The sequence below is a fragment of the Salvelinus namaycush genome, chromosome 2 (assembly GCF_016432855.1).
Source record: "Salvelinus namaycush isolate Seneca chromosome 2, SaNama_1.0, whole genome shotgun sequence".
NCBI lineage: Eukaryota > Metazoa > Chordata > Actinopteri > Salmoniformes > Salmonidae > Salvelinus > Salvelinus namaycush.
In genome coordinates, this window is record NC_052308.1 from 32,678,565 (window position 1) to 32,697,881 (window position 19,317).

At 44.9% G+C, this 19,317-nt stretch overlaps 1 protein-coding gene across 1 annotated transcript in view; it reads left to right on the forward strand.

The window, feature by feature from the left end:
• Positions 1-19,317, forward strand: part of LOC120021282 (disco-interacting protein 2 homolog B-A-like) — an 85,345-nt gene that overhangs the window by 41,664 nt on the left and 24,364 nt on the right. The window contains exons 2-9 of the mRNA XM_038964973.1: positions 6,371-6,442; positions 12,287-12,466; positions 14,820-14,945; positions 15,108-15,518; positions 15,619-15,771; positions 16,546-16,665; positions 16,885-17,082; positions 18,598-18,689. Of these exons, the coding sequence (XP_038820901.1) occupies positions 6,371-6,442; positions 12,287-12,466; positions 14,820-14,945; positions 15,108-15,518; positions 15,619-15,771; positions 16,546-16,665; positions 16,885-17,082; positions 18,598-18,689 (1,352 nt within the window). The remainder of the gene's footprint in view (positions 1-6,370; positions 6,443-12,286; positions 12,467-14,819; positions 14,946-15,107; positions 15,519-15,618; positions 15,772-16,545; positions 16,666-16,884; positions 17,083-18,597; positions 18,690-19,317) is intronic.

Genomic DNA, 19,317 nt, shown 5'->3' on the forward strand with positions numbered 1-19,317 from the left:
AAAAAAATTGTCCATTAAAATAACATCAAATTGGTCAGAAATACAGTGTAGACATTGTTAATGTTGTAAATGACTATTGTAGCTGGAAACAGCAGATTTTTTATGGAATATCTACATAGGTGTGCAGAGGCCCATTATCAGCAACCATCACTCCTGTGTTCCAATGGCACGTTGTGTTAGCTAATCCAAGTTTATCATTTTAAAAGGCTAAATGATCATTAGAAAACCCTATGCTGTGTACTACTCCCTTCACAGAACAGCGCAAACTGGCTCTAACCAGAATATAAAGAGGAGTGGGAGGCCCCGGTGCACAACTGAGCAAGAGGACAAGTACATTAGTGTCTAGTTTGAGAAACAGACGCCTCACAAGTCCTCAACTGGCAGCTTCATTAAATAGTACCCGCAAAACACCAGTCTCAACGTCAACAGTGAAGAGGCGTTGTACGAGATCTTCAGTTTCTTTGCAATTTGTCACATGGAATAGCCTTAATTTCTCAGAACAAGAATAGACTGATGAGTTTCAGAAGAAAGGTCTTTGTTTCTAGCCATTTTGAGCCCGTGATCGAACCCACAAATGCTGATGCTCTACATACTCTACTAGTATAAAGAAGGCCAGTTTTATTGCTTCTTTAATCAGGACAACAGTTTTCAGCTCTGCTAACATAATTGCCAAAGGATTTTCTAATGATCAATTAGCCTTTTGTACCATTGGAATGCAGTAGTGATGGTTGCTGATAATGGGCCTTTGTACGCCTATGTAGATATTCCATAAAAAAAGCTGCAATAATCATTTACAACATTAACAATGTCTACATTTTATTTCTAATCAATTTTCTGTTATTTTAATGGACAAAAAAATTGCTTTTCTTTCAAAAACAAGGACATTTCTAAGTGACCCAAAACTTTTGTACGTAGTGTATGTAAATAGTGACACAAGGAATACATACACAGGGAACAACAAATAACAATAACGAGTAAAAGTAACATGGCTATATACAGGGAGTACCAGTACCGGGTCGATGTGCAGGGGTACGAGGTAACTGAGGTGGCTATCTACATACAGTGGGGAGAACAAGTATTTGATACACTGCCGATTTTGCAGGTTTTCCTACTTACAAAGCATGTAGAGGTCTGTAATTTTTATCATAGGTACACTTCAACTGTGAGAGACGGAATCTAAAACAAAAATCCAGAAAATCACATTGTATGATTTTTAAGTTATTAATTTGCATTTTATTGCATGACATAAGTATTTGATACATCAGAAAAGCAGAACTTAATATTTGGTACAGAAACCTTTGTTTGCAATTACAGAGATCATACGTTTCCTGTAGTTCTTGACCAGGTTTGGCTTAGGTGGCTGGAGTCTTGGACAATTTTTGGGGCCTTCTTCTGACACCGCCTGGTATAGAGGTCCTGGATGGCAGGGAGCTCAGCTCCAGTGATGTACTTACCACCCTCTGTAGCGCCTCCTGTCGTGCCCTCTGGGTGTGTGTGGACCATGTTAATTCCTTAGTGATGTGGACACCAAGGAACTTGAAGCTCTCGACACGCTCCACTACAGCCCCATCATCAGGAAATCCAGGATCCAGTTGCAGAGGGATGTGGTCAGTCCCAGGGTCCTGAGCTTGGTGATTAGCTTAGAGGGGACTATGGTGTTGAATGCTGAGCTGTAGTCAATGAACAGCATTATTACATAGGTATTCCTTTTGCCCAGCTGGGAGAGGGCAGTGTGGAATAAAGATTGTGTCATCTTTGGATCTGTTGGGGCTCTATGCGAATTGGAGTGGCTCCAGGGTGTCTGGGATGATGGTGTTGATGTGAGCCATGACCAGCCTTTCAAAACATTTCATGGCTATAGATGTGAGTGCTATGGGGTGATAGTCATTTAGGCCGGTTACCTTGGCATTCTTGGGCACGGGGACTATGGTGGTCTACTTGAAACAAGTTGGTATGACAGACCTGGTCAGGGATAGGTTGAACATGTGAGTGAAGACACCTGCCAGCTGGTCAGCGCATGCTCTGAGTACGTGTCCTCATAATCCATCTGGCCCTGCGGCCTTGTGAATGTTAACCTGTTTATAGGTCTGACTGAGATCAGCTACAGAGAGCGAGATCACACATTCATCCGGAACAGGCTGATATAAGGCTATTGTACATCCCTTTTAACATTACTCTGCATCTATGACCATATCCAACCCCATCCACCTGCGCTTCCCCCATGGGCTGCACCACCTCCACCCAGAGAGGGGGGTTTGGCTCTTAGTGGTACACTCCAGTGAATGGAAAAGCTCAACTAGAGCTGGTGTTGTAGGCATGTAGCTTTTTTTGGCGCCATCAAGAAAATAAAGAGATCAATCTGAAATCTCCCAGATGGAATAGTGTTTACTTTGAGAACTGTTTTCCCCAGTCGCCCCTCCCGCGTCCACAACCCTCTTCCCTTTTCAGTGGAACAGTCTGCTCACATGAGCTAAAAATAAGTTGTGTGAGTAAGCCAGGCCAACTGTACTGTTCATGCATTACTTATGGTAGTGTTAGCTTGTTCCCATCCTTGTCTTCATAAAAAAAGCCTAACTCTGTTTCTGAGTCTATGAGTGTATTCAGTAAGGAGTAAATACTGAATAGTCCTGTAGCTCAGTGTGGTCCTCTGTAGCTCAGTGTGGTCCTCTGTAGATCAGTGTGGTCCTCTGTAGATCAGTGTGGTCCTCTGTAGCTCAGTGTGGTCCTCTGTAGCTCAGTGTGGTCCTCTGTAGATCAGTGTGGTCCTCTGTAGCTCAGTGTGGTCCTCTGTAGATCAGTGTGGTCCTCTGTAGCTCAGTGTGGTCCTCTGTAGCTCAGTGTGGTCCTCTGTAGCTCAGTGTGGTCCTCTGTAGATCAGGTAGTACATCATTGAGATGTGTTCGAATCCCGGGACCACCCGTACATACGTAAAATGTATGCACACATGACTGTAAGTCACTTTGGATAAAATAATCTAAGTGGCTTACAAAAGTTTGGACACACCTACTCATTCAAGGGTTTTTCTTTATTTTTTACTATTTTCTACATTGTAGAATAATAGTGAAGACATCAAAACTATGGAATAATACATATGGAATCATGTAGTAAAAAAAAGTGTTAAACAAATATATTTAATATTATAGATTCTTCAAAGTAGCCATCCTTTGCCTTGATGACAGCTTTGCACACGCTTGGCATTCTCTCAACCAGCTTCATGATGTTGTCACGCCATCCCATCTGGTTACAGAAAATAGTCAAAATAAAGAAAAACCCTGGAATGAGTAGGTGTGTCCAAACTTTTGACTGATACTGTATATTATTTATATTATTATTATATTAACTATCCTGCTAACATGAACAGACAGTGTGTTTTGTATGATGCCGCTGTATCTCGTGTATGCTGTGACCCACAGCACTGGGGAGTTGCGTTAACAACAAACTGTCCTTGACTCCATGCCCAATGGGGATAGTAATTATTTATTTAACTGTGGGCGATGTGACAATCTGAGTGGGTGTGAGCGTGAATCGGTATCTGCGTCCGAAATGATCTTGTGGATGAGTCCAAACATATGTGTACATCGTGTGTGTACATTATGTAGAGTGTTTGCATACTGTCTTTTCAGGGGGAAACCCTCCTCTAATCGCTTTAGTCCTATAGAATCCCTATAGAAGGTGACTAGCACAACTGGAACATCTAAACCTCACCTTGGCTTTTCCTGCCTGTGTGTGTCTCCAGCCAGGCCTCTAATTTGTAATCTGGGTTTTGGTTCGCTGCCCACTGAGAGCTTTCCCAGATGATACGACCCAGGAGGAATCTCATCTCTGGCCTCAGATAAACAGATCACCCGTTCTGATTGGGTGAAGCATCAGACACAGGAAACCATTGTTCATTATCTATCCGTTTTTGGAACGTTATCTCAGACTCAGCAGCACCTGTGATATAATGTTTCAATAACGGACCAAGTTGGACTGAGTTGAATTGGAGGCAGGGCAGTCAGGGGTTCGTTCAACAGCTGTTAATTCCTTAAGCGTTCCTCTGTGTTTGCTAGAGAGGCCCTTGGACTGTTGCTGCTTTGGTTTACTTGTTAGAATAAATGTGTAGTTCCATTCACCCTGACAGCTGTCTTAGTCCCAGCTAGAGTAGTGGCTTTCTGTTTGACTGGACTTTGGCCCCCTATGCTGCAACTTGAGTAGGCAGACCTTATGTGAAGTGGTGAGATTGGGGTGTACGGTGCAGATTTGCAATGAGGCATCTAATACTCCTCTCCTCCAGATCTATCAGGCCTCATTCAAACTGAGCTCAGATGATGATGATGATGGTGGTGATAATGATGATGATAACAGCAGTTTTAATGTTGACCATGTTTTGCTCACAGTGGTGGGCCCAGTAGGGGTCAGACAGTGCCTGGCTGGCTCCCATGGTTCAGGGAGAGGGGGTAGGTAGGACAGGGGGCTTGAGGGAGGACATATTTATCATCTGTGTTCACCAGGGGTGATAGCGAGGTGAATGCATTCCAGATGGATTGTGTGTGTGTGTGTGTGGGTGTGTGTGTGTGTGTGTGTGTGTGTGTAGTAGTAGTTGAATATTGAAGGTATGTTCTCATAGGCCTGAGTGGCATTATGGGGAGATGTTGTATCCAGCAGTGCTTACAGAGGCAGTTGGCAGAGAGACTGCTCTGCTTCAAGGCCAGATTCTCAGGCAGATAGCTAGGTCGGGTGAAAGAGAAGAGGGAGAGAGAGTGAGAAAAAGAGAGAAAGTAGAGAGCTGACTGAGACACAATAGATAAGCTCACTATGACCTGCCATCACACCAACTCAGCACTCATCCATCTTTGTGTACCCCTCCTTTCCTCCCCTAACTCTTCTCTTCTCCCCCCTGTCTCTTTCTCCTCCTCCATATTATTCCTCTATCTTATTTCTCCTCTCTTCTCCTCCTCTCTCCTCCCCCTCATTCTCTGTGTATATCTCTGATTCATCCCATCCTGCTCTGGCATCCATGTGTCTCCATACTTAGTTCACTCTCTTCCTCCACTTCCTCCTTTCATCCTGTCACTGGAGTCACACCAACACTTTCATCATCCAGCTCACATGTCTTTCCATCCGTCCTTCTCTCTGCCAGAGCACTTCCGCTAAGCACTTGACACTAGTAGCTAGCTACTTTAATCTATCACTGTTTTCTGGTCATCTCTGTTGTCTTTCCTTCTCCCTCTTTTCATTCCTTCTTTAATTTGCTTAATCCCTCTCCCTCCCTCTCGTCCCTCTCTCTCTCTTTCTCTCCCTCTCGTTCCTCTCTCTCTCTCGTCTCTCTCTCTCTCGTCCCTCTCTCTCTTTCTCTCCCTCTCGTCTCTCTCTCTCTTTCTCTCCCTCTCATCCCTCTATCTCTCGTCTCTCTCTCTCTCGTCTCTCTCTCTCTCTCTCTCTCTCTCTCTCTCTCTCTCTCTCTCTCTCTCTCTCTCTCTCTCTCTCTCTCTCTCCCTCTCTGTCCCTCTCTCTCTCCCTCTCTGTCCCTCTCTCTCTCTCTCCCTCCCTCTCGACCCTCTCTCTCTCTCTCCCTCCCTCTCGACCCTCTCTCTCTCTCTCTCCCTCCCTCTCATCCCTCTCTCTCTCTCCCTCCCTCTCTCTCTCTCTCTCTCACACTCTCGCTCTCTCACACTCGCGCTCTCTGTCTCAAATGGGAGTGACTTATAAAAGGCCTGTGTTTGAACAGGTAATACACCACACCTTGTTTAGGATAGAGGGTTATTACCAGGGTTGCTAAGGTCTGATGTGGGAGTTGGGAATCCAACTACAGTCAGTTCAATTATGTTTCTAGCCCCGTTTGCCTTTTTGCATTACTTTCAGGGTGTATGGGTTGTATGGGTGGTCCGGTGCCATTCGAAAATACTGATAACAAATTTCTTACATAATAACATTGGCATTGGAATTATTCCTATGTAATCCACAGAGAGGAGGCAAAAAAAGAGTGTAAAAAAAATTGCCATCAAAGTATCATTGTAGATATTTCCCCCAAACAGATTCTGAGATATGAAGATTTCAGACATGAAAAGAAAACCACTTACTCTGTAATCCTTAAACTGTTTGGTCAGAATATCTAGTATTTCTTCATCAAAGTTGGACATTGTGTTTGTTTCTGCCTCTGTGTGTGTACTACAGTAACTTTTCTGAGGAATAAGTTAACAAAATGAATAAATAGCACTTGCTCTTTACACAAAGAACACACTGCTCATTTTTGTTCAACTGAGTCTATTTGACCACTGTAGGTTTGATGCAGACAGTAGCCTATGTATATGTACTGCCTGCTGAATTAGTATTTGTGTATGTTGTATGTCTGTTTGATCACATCAGTGACCAATGTTCTCTTCTTTCTCAGGTGACATCACACAGAAGGGATATGAGAAGAAAAGGACAAAACTTCTGCTTCCCTTCTTTATTCATACACCAGGTAAGAAACAAACAAGCATTTCGCTGCACCCGCTATAACATCTGCTAAACTGTGTACACGATCAATAAACTGTGATTTGATTGACCTTATCCTGGATACAACATCTCCCCATAATGCCACTCAGGCCTATGAGAACATACCTTCAATATTCAATTACTGTTTTTGTTTGATTTGAGGTTATTTACATAATTCGTAATGAGGATTTTTTTCTCTCCTCCATTATGAAGATGAAGAAACATAGTCAAATCTGCTTGGTGCTCACTGCTGCCTCACAGTGGTAGTACCGGTCACTAAAGTGTTTCCAGACACCTCCAGTCCACGGATGCAGAGACACGATATTCCAGTGGCCCATTGTGACATAGTTACGCGGCTCTGAGACCACCGACGCACAGCCCAACACTGCACACCTCCCAATAATTCCCAACCAGCACGGCTCTGCGTACTTCTATTCATTTGAATGGGGGTGACAGTTGGATAAATTGCTTGAGCCGCGCTGAGAATTTGAAATGCATAAAAGCCAACGGTCCAATATTCCAGAACACTGCTGTGCGTACCAATACACATTTTTGGACTCTGATAGGCGCATTATCCTCTCCACTTCCCTCTTTATTCGCTCACTTCCTTTATGGGTTGATTGTCTGTAAATATGAACAATTTCAGACAGCATTTTTCGGCGATGAGCAAAGCTGCTCCCTTGTTTACAATGTTCTGTCCCTTTACAAAATAACCCTAGTCATGATGTTCTATTATGGTTAGACGGAACCCTTTTAGAAACATCTTTAACATTTTGATGAAAATGCAGTATGTTGTAAAAGCACATGCAGATCCTAATGACATTTTGTAAGATTGTGAGTTGAAGATTGTGATTATGAATCTCTATTTGAGAGGCAGCAATATTCTCTTCATCGTGTGAGGATTAAGTCATTTAGAGGTCAGGTCAAGGGTCATATCCCAAGGGCCTTAGAAGGAGAGGGAAGAAGTGGAAGCCTAGAGAGTTCTGAACCCTTTTTTATGTTTGTATCCATGAAAATGACAGAGCGACAGCGCTTTACTCTTTAGTTGTTTTTTCCCTCATATATCTACACACAATACCCCATAATGACAAAGGAAAAACAGGTTTTTATACATTTTTGTATGTATGTATGGGAAAAAAAGAAATATCACGTTAACATGGCACACCTCTATTTGGGGAGTTTCTCTTATTCTTCTCTGCAGATCCTCTCAAGCTCTTAGGTTGGATGGGGTGCGTCGCTGTACAGCTATTTTCATGTCTCTCCAGAGATGTTCGATCGGGTTCAAGTCCGGGCTCTTGCTGGGCCACTCAAGGACATTCAGAGACTTGTCCCGAAGCCACTCCTGCGCTGTCTTGGCTGTGTGCTTAGAGTCGCTGTCCTGTTGGAAGGTGAACCTTTGTCCCCAGCCTGAGGTCCTGAGCGCTCTGGAGCATGTTTTTGTCAATGATCTCTCTGTACTTTGCTCCGTTCATCTTTCACTTGATCCTGACTAGTCTCCCAGTCCCTGCCGCTGAAAAACATCCCCACAACATGATGCTGCCATGCTTCACTGTAAGGATCGATCAATCAATCAAATCAATCAAATGTATTTATATAGCCCTTCTTACATCAGCTGATGTCACAAAGTGCTGTACAGAAACCCAGCCTGAAACCCCAAACAGCAAGCAATGCAGGTGTAGAAGCACGGTGCCTAGGAAAAACTGCCTAGAAAGGCCAGAACCTAGGAAGAAACTGGGTGGCCAGTCGTCTTCTGGCTGTGGCGGGTGGAGATTATAACAGAACATGGCCAAGATGTTCAAATGTTCATAGATGACCAGCAGGGTCAAATAATAATAATCACAGTGGTTGTCGAGGGTGCAACAGGTCTGCACCTCAGGAGTAAATGTCAGTTGGCTTTTCATAGCCAATCATTCAGAGTATCTCTACCGCTCCTGCTGTCTCTAGAGAGTTGAAAACAGCAGGTCTGGGACAGGTAGCACGTCCGGTGAACAGGTCAGGGTTCCATAGCCGCTGGCAGAACAGTTGAAACTGGAGCAGCAGCACTGCCAGGTGGACTGGGGACAGCAAAGAGTCAACAGGCCAGGTAGTCCTGAGGCATGGTCCTCGGGCTCAGGTCCTCTGAGAGAGAAAGAGAGAGAGAATTAGAGAGAGCATACTTAAATTTACACAGGACACCGGATAAGACAGGATAAATACTCCAGATATAACAGACTAACCCTAGCCCCCCGACACATAAACTACTGCAGCATAAATACTGGAAGCTGAGACAGGAGGGGTCGGGAGACACTGTGGCCCCAAACAGACAGGATATAACCCCACCCACTTTGCCAAAGCACAGCCCCCACACCACTAGAGGGATATCTTCTAGAGGGATGCCACTAGAGGGATACCACCAACTTACCATCCTGAGACAAGACCGAGTATAGCCCACAAAGATCTCCGCCACGGCACAACCCAAGGGGGAATGGTATTGGTATTAGATGGTATTGGCCAGGTGATGAGCGGTGCCTGGTTTCCTCTAGACGTGACGCTTGGCATTCAGGCCAAAGAGTAACATTTTGGTTTCATCAGACCAGAGAATCTTGTTTCTCATGGTCTGAGAGTCCTTAAGGTGCCTTTTGGCAAACTCCAAGTGGGCTGTCATGTGCCTTTTACTGAGGAGTGGCTTTCGTCTGGCCACTTTACCATAAAGGCCTGATTGGTGGAGGGCTACAGAGATGGTTGTCCTTCTGGAAGGTTCTTCCATCTCCACAGAGGAACTCTGGAGCTCTGTCAGAGTGACCATCACATTCTTGGTCACCTCCCTGACCAAACACCTTATTTACATAAGTATTCAGACCCTTTGCTATTAGACTCGAAATTGAGCACATGTGCATCCTGTTTCCATTGATCATCCTTGAGATGTTTCTACGACTTGATTGGAGTCCACCTGTGTTAAATTGAATTGATTGGACATGATTTGGAAAGGCACACACCTGTCTATATAAGGTCCCACAGTTGACAGTGCATGTCAGAGCAAAAACCAAGCCATGGGCCTCCCGATTGCTCAGTTTGGCCGGGCGGCCAGCTATAGGAAGAGTCTTGATGGTTCCAAACTTCTTCCATTTAAGAATGATGGAGGCCACTGTGTTTTTGGGGACCTTCAATGCTGCAGACATGTTTTGGTACCCTTCCCCAGATCTGTGCCTTTACACAATCCTGTCTTGGAGCTCTACGGACAATTCGACCTCATGGCTTGTTTTATTTATTTATTTGTATTATTTTATTTGTTGTACTTTTACCCCTTTGTCTCCCCCATTTCATGATATCCAATTGGTAGTTACAGTCTTGTCCCATCGCTGCAACTCACCTACGGACTCGGGTGAGGCGAAGGTCGAGAGCCATGCATCCTCCGAAACACGACCCTACCAAGCCGCACTGCTTCTTGACACACTGTTCGCTTAACCCGGAAGCCAGTCACACCAATATGTCGGAGGAAACACCGTCCAGCTGGTGACCGAAGTCAGCTTGCAGGCGCCCTGCACAAGGAGTTGCTAGAGCGCGATGGGACAAGGAAATCCTGGCCAGCTAAACCCTCCCATAATCCAGCCGACGCTTGGCCAATTGTGCGCTGCCTCATGGGTCTCCCGGTCACGGCTGGCTATGACACAGCCTGGGATCGAATCCGGGTCTGTAGTGATGCCTCAAGCACTACGATGCAGTAGCTTAGACCGCTGCACCATTCTATAGGTTCATGGCTTGGTTTTTGCTCTGACATGCGCTGTCAGCTGTTGAACCATATAGAAAAGTGTGTGCCTTTCCAAATCATTTGGGGGGCTCCCGAGTGGCGCAGCAGCCTAAGGCACTGCATCTCAGTGCTAGAGGCTTCACTACAGTCCCTGGTTCGATTCCAGACTGTATCACAACCGGCCGTGATTGGTGGGAGTCGCATAGGTCGGCGCACAAATGGCCCATCGTCGTCCGGGTTTGGCCGGTGTAGCCGTAATTGTAAATAAGAATTTGTTCTTAACCTCTAGGGTACTTGAGATGTTAGCGTCCCACCTCTTCAACAGCCAGTGAAAGTGCATGGCGCCATATTCAAAACAACAGAAATCCCATAATTAAAATTCCTCAAACATACATGTATTTTACACCATTATAAAGTTGTAAACTTGTTGTAAATCCAGCCACATTGTCCGATTTCAAAAAAGCTTTACGACGAAAGCAAACCAAACGATTATGTTAGGTGAGTGCCAATTCACAGAATAACACAGCCATTTTTCCAGCCAAAGAGAGGATTCACAAAAAGCAGAAATATAGATAAAATTAATCACCAACCTTTGATGATCTTCATCAGATGACACTCATAGGACTTCATGTTAAACAATACATGTATGTTTTGTTCGGTAAAGTTCATATTTATATCCAAAAATCTGAGTTTACATTGGCACCTTACGTTCAGAAGTCACAAAACATCCTTTGATTTTGCAGAGAGCCACATCAATTTACAGGAATACTCATAATAAACATTGCTAAAAGATACAAATGTTATGCATGGAATTTTAGATGCACTTCTCCTTAATGCAACCGCTCAGATTTCAAAAAAGCTTTACGAAAAAAGCAAACCATGCAATAATCTGAGTTGGCGCTAAGAGCCCAATCAAGACACAAATATAGCCGCCATATTATGCAGTCAACAGAAGTCAGAAGTAACAATATAAACATTCACTTACCTTTGATGATCTTCATCAGAATGCACTCCCAGGAATCCCAGTTCCACAATAAATGTTTGTTTTGTTTGATAATGTCCATCATTTATGTCCAAATTCCTCCTTGTTGTTTTAGCGTTCAGTACACTTTCCAAACTCACGACGCGCGGGCAGGTCCAGCAGAAAGTACGGACGAAAAGTAAAAAAAAGTTAGATTTACAGTCCGTAAAAACATGACAAACGAAATATTGAATCAATCTTTAGGATGTTTTTAACATATTTCTTCAATAATGTTCGAACCGGAGTATTCCTGTGTCTTCAGAATTGCGATGGAACAGAGCTCGCTCTCACGTGAACGCGCATGGTCAGAGCATGTTCAGGTCATGGCAGACCTGACTCATTCCTCTCTCCTTTGGCCCCACTAAACAGTACAGGCATCAGACAAGGTTCTAATGACTGTTGACATCTAGTGGAAGCCTTAGGAAGTGCAACATTACCAATATCCCACTGTATCTTCAATAGGAGCTGAGTTGAAAATCGACCAACCTCAGATTCCCCACTTCCTGGTTGGATTTTTTCTCCGGTTTTTGCCTGCCTGATGAGTTCTGTTATACTCATAGACATCATTCAAACAGTTTTAGAAATTTCAGCGTGTTTTCTATCCAAATCTACTAATAATATGCATATTCTAGCTTTTATGGCTTTGTAGCAGGCCGTTTACTCTGGGCATGCTTTTCATCCGGACGTGAAAATAGTGTCCCCTACCCCAAAGAAGTTAACTGGCTTGCCAGGTTAAATGGAAAAATACAAATAAATGTCCAATCAATTGAATTTACCACAGGTGGACTCCAATCAAGTCGTAGAAACATCTCATGAATGATCAATGGAAACGTGATGCACCTGAGCTCAATTTCGAGTCTAATAGCAAAGTGTCTGAATACTTATGTAAATAAGGTATTTTTAAATTTTCTGGGCAAAAAAAGGAAGAGGAAAAAATATGACTAAATCCATTTTAGAATAAGGCTGTAACGTAACAAAATGTGGAAAAAGTGAATTGGTTTGAATGCACTGTATATACTATATACTTTGTGTACTGTCTTTTTGTCTCCTTGTCATCTACTTTATTACTTTGTACTCCCCAGTGGAAGCCCCCCCCCCTGCCTATGATGCCCAGGCTCCTGGTCCTAGCAACGCCTCTGGCTCCACCCATGCCAATGCTCACACCCAGGCTCCTCCACCCAGCTCCTCTTCACGCTACCGTGATCGTCGTTCTCGGCGACCGCACCGCAGTGGAGGGACCAGGGATGACCGCTACCGATCAGGTGAGCAACAACTTGTCTCAGTTTCTGTTTTTTAAATCAACACTTTAGGTCGCCTTAGGAAATCCAGTCATAGTCAATAATGTTACATTTTTGGTTCATGTTAAGTTTGATCTATTCTCATTATTCTTTTTCATTTCAGTCAATATAAGCATTAATATAGTCAGTTTATGGTCCAATCTGGTTTGAAGCAGAATCTTGTAATCCTGTAATGGTCGCAAATAGACCAATGAAAGGGCAATGCTGCTTTGTGTGTGCGCGTGTTGGATTGTGAGTGCTGGCTGAGGTCATGTGTGTGTGTGTCCTGTTGAGTTGTTTAGAAAGAGAAGTCCCTACAGTGTGCAACAGCATCCCCTCTAAAGGGGAGCCCAAGAGGCCAGATCCCTCACATTGTGATTGGGGAGTGATGTCATGGCTTGGCAATGTGCTGGGCTGTGGAGAGAGCAGGGGGAATACTAAACAGGAAGGAGGAACTCAGCACCATATAATTATTTTGTAGATTCTATAGAGTACAGGGAAGGAGTGTTAGAATGGGTCGTTAGATGGTTGAGAAGACATGAAAGAACAACGGATTGCAGAGAAGTGTATAAGAGTCTTTCTGTCCTCTCTCTTTCTCTCTCTCCTTCTGTTACTAGAGGTGCATGCAGTGTACATGTGTCCTCCCTCTAGGCAGCTTCATACTCTATCATTTCTCTCTCCTTCCATTTCTCTCTCCTCCCATCCCTGTTTGGACAGCCTCTGCATCAGACTGGTCTCGCCTCTCACGTGAGACACACATGCACATACACACACGCACACTAGGTCCCATACCTCATTGTGGAGTCGAGTTTTGGGGGATGAAGGACGGAAGGACCAGCACTATGTGGAATCTGTTTGAGCTAATAGGACGGCTGACCAGAGAGAACAGCAAAAATTATTCAAGTTCCATTTGATGTGTGGAGGAATCTCAGGGGATCTTGCTGGAAGTCCGACTGGATTCAGGGCAATGATTGGGAAAGAGGGAAAGGAAATGAGAGCTGGTAGCCAGGTGGAAATAAATAGGATGCAGGGATAATGGAGAAGGACTTTGAAGAGGCTTGAAGTTTGAGTGCAAACACTGTTCTATTACAGGATAACGGAGGAATATCACAGAGAAATTGAGCAGGACTGAGACGGAATAAGAGGGAATAAGAGGGAATAAGAGGGAATAAGAGGGAATAAGAGGGGGATAGAGAGGAGGGATAGAGAGGAGTCAGGGAAGAGCAGCGATGGGTGGGTCAGTCACACTCCAGCAGTCCTTATGAAGAACCTGCTGACACCTCAGTCTCCTTGAGAGAGTGAGAAGGGGAGAACGAGAGAGAGGGATAGAGGAGGGGGTAGAGCTACAGAGAAAGGAATACTGGAAGGGTGTGAGCAAGAGGACTGAGAGATTGAGAATTAGCTATCAGCGATATGATGATGTTTAGATCCAGATAGTCTGGCGCACATGTGTATGTAGCCTATTTGCGCTTACATGGGTGTGTGTAGTGTATGTTTGTGTTGCTAGGCTGAGGTGCTGCAAGTGTGTATTTGTGTGGGCGCTGATCGTGTCTGGCTGTCTGTGTTGTTCATTTTTGGTTGTCGTGTAGGGCCGGAGAGGTAGAGGACAGACATCTAACAACTTTAACATTTTAACACCCGGCAACCTCGGCTATCGCCATGGAGATGCCTCGCAGACGCGTGTGACGGTCATTCTCTCATGTTTCTATGGCGATGTATGATCACACATGCAGCGTATAGGAAGAATGGGAACAGAATAGCTGTCTTTTTTTAGTAGAATCAAATGTTATCTTATGTCATTCTATAGTGTTGGTTATGCAATCTGTTGTGTTTGATGGTTTATGTAGATTGTGTCATTAGGAAATGTATCAGAAAGTGCTGATGTGTCTTCTGGTCATCCTCTGATCCGTGCCTTTATGCACGTGTGTGTGTGCGTGTGTGTGTGTACAACGATGGGTGAGCATGATAATAGCCCCTCTCTCTCCAGCAAACAGACTGTGGTTTCCTGTTACAGCAGGACCTAACTGCCATCTCTCCTATTCTGACGGTAGAAAGTCAAACCTCCATTCAGCTTTAACTGTGTTGACAGAACAGTGATTGTCTTTATGCATCAGTATCTATGTAATAATAATTATTATTTTAAATATCTCCCTGACTGGCAGGATCACTTAGATTTCAGATATACTTTTCCAGAAAAACTCATGTTTACCTTGGATGTTCTCATCTTCCTCTCCATCCCTATTCCCTATCCTTTGCAATCATCCAAATTCAAAATGGTAATTTCTTCCGCTTTCCCTCACTCCCTCTCTCTCTCTTTCTCTCTCTCCCGTTGTCCCAGATATCCACACAGAGGCGGTGCAGGCTGCGTTGGCCAAACACAAGGAGGAGAAGATGGCACTACCCATGCCCACCAAACGCCGCTCCACCTACGTTCAGTCGCCCATCAACAACTGCACCCCACCAGGTAGCGTAGGACTGACTCCTTCAAATCAGCCTGACTGCTTCTATTTCCTCAGGAACAGCCTACGTAAGCTTTATTGTTAGTACTGTAGAGTTTAATCCTAATGTCACATGCTCTCTCTTTCTAATTCTCTCCATCTCTCTTACTTCCTTTCTCCTATCTCAGACTCGTCGTCAAGTTCAGAGGATGAGGGTGCTCTGTTGAGACAGTCGTCAGTGGGTGCTGGTTTGGGGGCTCCTGCCCCTTCCTCTCTGCTGCAGCCCCCCAGTCTGCAGAGCCCTGACTCCTGGATCAACCGCTCTGTCCAGGGCTCCTCCACATCCTCTTCCGCTTCTTCCGCCTCCTCCACCCTGTCCCATGGAGAGAGCAAGCCCCAGCCCCAGCCTCAACCATCCCAGCCCCAGCCCCAGACCCAAGCCCAGCCCCAGTACAAGCCCCAGTACCAGCCCCAATACCAGCCCCAATACCAGCCCCAATACCAGCCACAGTACCAGCCACAGTACCAGTCACAACTACAGCCACAGTCACAGCCACAGCATCCAGCCATAGCTGACATGCTGGCTCAAGCACGCATCGGTAAGATATGTCCTCATGACCACAACACTTTAGAACGCCTTGGCATGTAACCCTATATAAGATAAACCGAGCAGATAAAATTACCCTGTCTTTCTGCCAGGCCTTTCAGAGAACAGCGGACCCCCCCCAGACGTGTTGGCGGCAGCCCCCCAGGCCAGGGGCTCCTCTCAGGTGGACCGTCCCAACAACCCTCCTGTGGTCCGGGGGATGAGCCGCGAACAGAGTCGCTCCAGCATGATGGAGACAGCTGACGGTAAGAACAGCCTCTTTGTTAGGGTCACCGTGTGTGTGTGTGTGTGTGTGTGTGTGTGTGTGTGTGTGTGTGTGTGTGTGTGTGTGTGTGTGTGTGTGTGTGTGTGTGTGTGTGTGTGTGTGTGTGTGTGTGTAAGAGTACGTAAGTCTGTGCGTGGGTGTGTTTATGTGAGATTATGACTGCGCGAGTGTGTGTCCTCGCCGAATCTTCATACACTTTTGCATTTCCATTGAAAATAACTTTTTTTTTTAAAGTAATAATATTTTTCTTGAATAACATGTTGCTTTCCGCCTGGACCATATCATTAACCAAACCATGTTGTTTTATTTTCTTCTGGCCTTTTTCCACCCTGTCGCATGTTATTTTGACTGGCAATAGGTAACAGAAGAGGTAACACATTCCCTATGAGAAACCCATGAACTACTGGTGTTATATATACGTCTGTGTACTGTTTGTGCCTTGTTCATATCCTCTGCGCCGTATGATTAGGGAGAGTAGTATTTCTGTGAAACCAGAACCATCCTTTGAAACCGAATGAATCCTCATGTGTTTTCCTATTATGCAACCAATGATTCTTTTTCCCTTTTACATCACTCCAACCCTCCCAGTCCTGGTGTAGAGTTAGCCCTTTGCCTGCTGGTTTTCATACTAGCAGACTGCAAGTCGAGAAAGGAAAGCCAGAGATGTGTGTGAAGTCAATCAAGACTTCCCTTTGTATATTGGGGCAGGGTGAGTGTGTGTGACAGTGTTTGCCCCCCCCCTCCCTCCCTCCAGGTGTCCCGGTGAACAGCAGGGTGTCCACTAAGATCCAGCAGCTGCTCAATACCTTGAAGAGGCCCAAGAGGCCCCCCCTCAGTGAGTTCTTTGTGGATGACCAGGAGGAGATCGTAGAGGGTGAGCCACCATTCATTCTTCAGTCAGTGGATCTCTTTTAGCCTGGTTTCAAATCTGTTTGTGCTGTCTTGCCAACTCCCAAGACAGCACAAACAGATCTGAGACCAGAGTATATCTCTGTAAATTTCACCTTCAATGTTTTCATTTCCACCCCTCTGTACCAACCTCAAAGGTGCTACCTGGTTCATTCTGCCTCCCCCACCCCCCCTCTCCCTCCAGTGCCCCAGCCGGACCCCAACACACCACGGCCAGAGGGCCGTCAGATCATCCCAGTGAAGGGGGAGCCCTTAGGGGTGGTCAGTAACTGGCCTCCGGCCCTCCAGGCTGCCCTGGCTCGATGGGGGGCCACACAGGGCAAGAGCCCCGCCCTCACCGCCCTGGACATCACTGGCAAAACCCTGTACACACTGACCTACGGTAAGAAACTAGGCCCACACACAAAGCCCTGTACACTGACCTATGGTACAGTACGTCACAGTCTCAAACCCCTGTACACACTGACCTACGGTAAGAAACTAGGCCCATACACAAAGCCCTGTACACTTACCTATGGTATGTAACAGTCTCAAACCCCTAATCACACAGACCTACGGAACGTCACAATCTCAAACCCCTAACCACACTGACCTACAGTATTTCACAATCTCAAACCCCTAACCACAGTGACCTACGATATGTCACAGTCTCAAATCCCTAACCACACTGACCTACAGTATTTCACAATCTCAAACCCCTAACCACAGTGACCTACGATATGTCACAATCTCAAACCCCTAACCACACTGACCTACAGTATTTCACAATCTCAAACCCCTAACCACACTGACCTACGATATGTCACAAACTCAAACCCCTAACCACACTGACCTACAGTATTTCACAATCTCAAACCCTTAACCACAGTGACCTACGATATGTCACAATCTCAAACCCCTAACCACACTGACCTACAGTATTTCACAATCTCAAACCCCTAACCACACTGACCTACAGTATTTCACAATCTCAAACCCTTAACCACAGTGACCTACGATATGTCACAATCTCAAACCCCTAACCACACTGACCTACAGTATTTCACAATCTCAAACCCCTAACCACAGTGACCTACGATATGTCACAATCTCAAACCCCTAACCACACTGACCTACAGTATTTCACAATCTCAAACCCCTAACCACAGTGACCTACGATATGTCACAGTCTCAAATCCCTAACCACACTGACCTACAGTATTTCACAATCTCAAACCCCTAACCACACTGACCTACAGTATTTCACAATCTCAAACCCCTAACCACACTGACCTACAGTATTTCACAATCTCAAACCCCTAACCACACTGACCTACAGTATTTCACAATCTCAAACCCCTAACCACACTGACCTACAGTATTTCACAATCTCAAACCCCTAACCACACTGACCTACAGTATTTCACAATCTCAAACCCCTAACCACACTGACCTGCAGTATTTCACAATCTCAAACCCCTAACCACACTGACCTACAGTATTTCACAATCTCAAACCCCTAACCACAGTGACCTACGATATGTCACAGTCTCAAATCCCTAACCACACTGACCCACGGTGAGAGACTAGAGCCATACAGAGATTTTATACTGCTACTACAACCTGACTTAGATAGCCCCATCTAATACATGGTTATATGATTGCCTACAATTATAGAACATATGATTTTTAACATCTATAACTCTACTTAGTGAGGGACAAGGCCCTGGATACTTTATTTATTACATCCTCTTAGGTTATTGTTGGTGCTATACTGTAGTCATGATGTGGATAGAGTAATCCTGGTAATGGAGGGTTATGAGAGGTGGAGTATGAGATTGATTGACAGATCGTGACACTGTTATTTACGATGCATGCCCTTCCTCCTTCCTACCTCCTCCCCTTCTCCCGCCATCAGGGAAGCTGTGGAGCCGCAGTGTGAAGCTGGCCTACACCCTCCTCAACAAACTGGGACCCAAGAACGAGCAGGTCCTCAAGCCTGGGGACAGGGTGAGACACATTGACTCACACTACTTCTCTCGTAATGATATAGCGCCATACATTTTTTTTAAAATTTTTATTTATTTATTAAGGATCCCCATTAGCTGCTGTCAAGGCAGAAACGACTCTTCCTGGGGTCCAAACAAGATTAAGGCAATTACATCACAAAACAAATACAAATAAAACAGTACATCATACAGCACATTATTACACCACTACTCTACGACAAAATGTATAATTCCCCAATACAACAATATTACAACATTACAATGTACGTGTGTGTTGCTTATAAAATCAATTGCTTGCTTGCAATCAGCAGTTGCTACATCTAAAGTAGCCACTCTTTGCCTTGATGACAGCTTTGCACACTCTTGGCATTCTCTCAACCAGCTTAATGAGGTAGTCACCTGGAATGCATTTAAATGAACAGGTGTGCCTTGTTAAAAGTTAATTTGTGGAATTTCTTTCCTTAATGCGTTTGAGCCAGTCAGTTGTGTTGTGACAAGGTAGGGGTGGTATACAGAAGATAGCCCTATTTGGTAAAAGACCAAGTCCACATTATGGCAAGAACAGCTCAAACAAGCAAAGAGAAACGACAGTTTATCATTACTTTAAGACATGAAGGTCAGTCAATCTG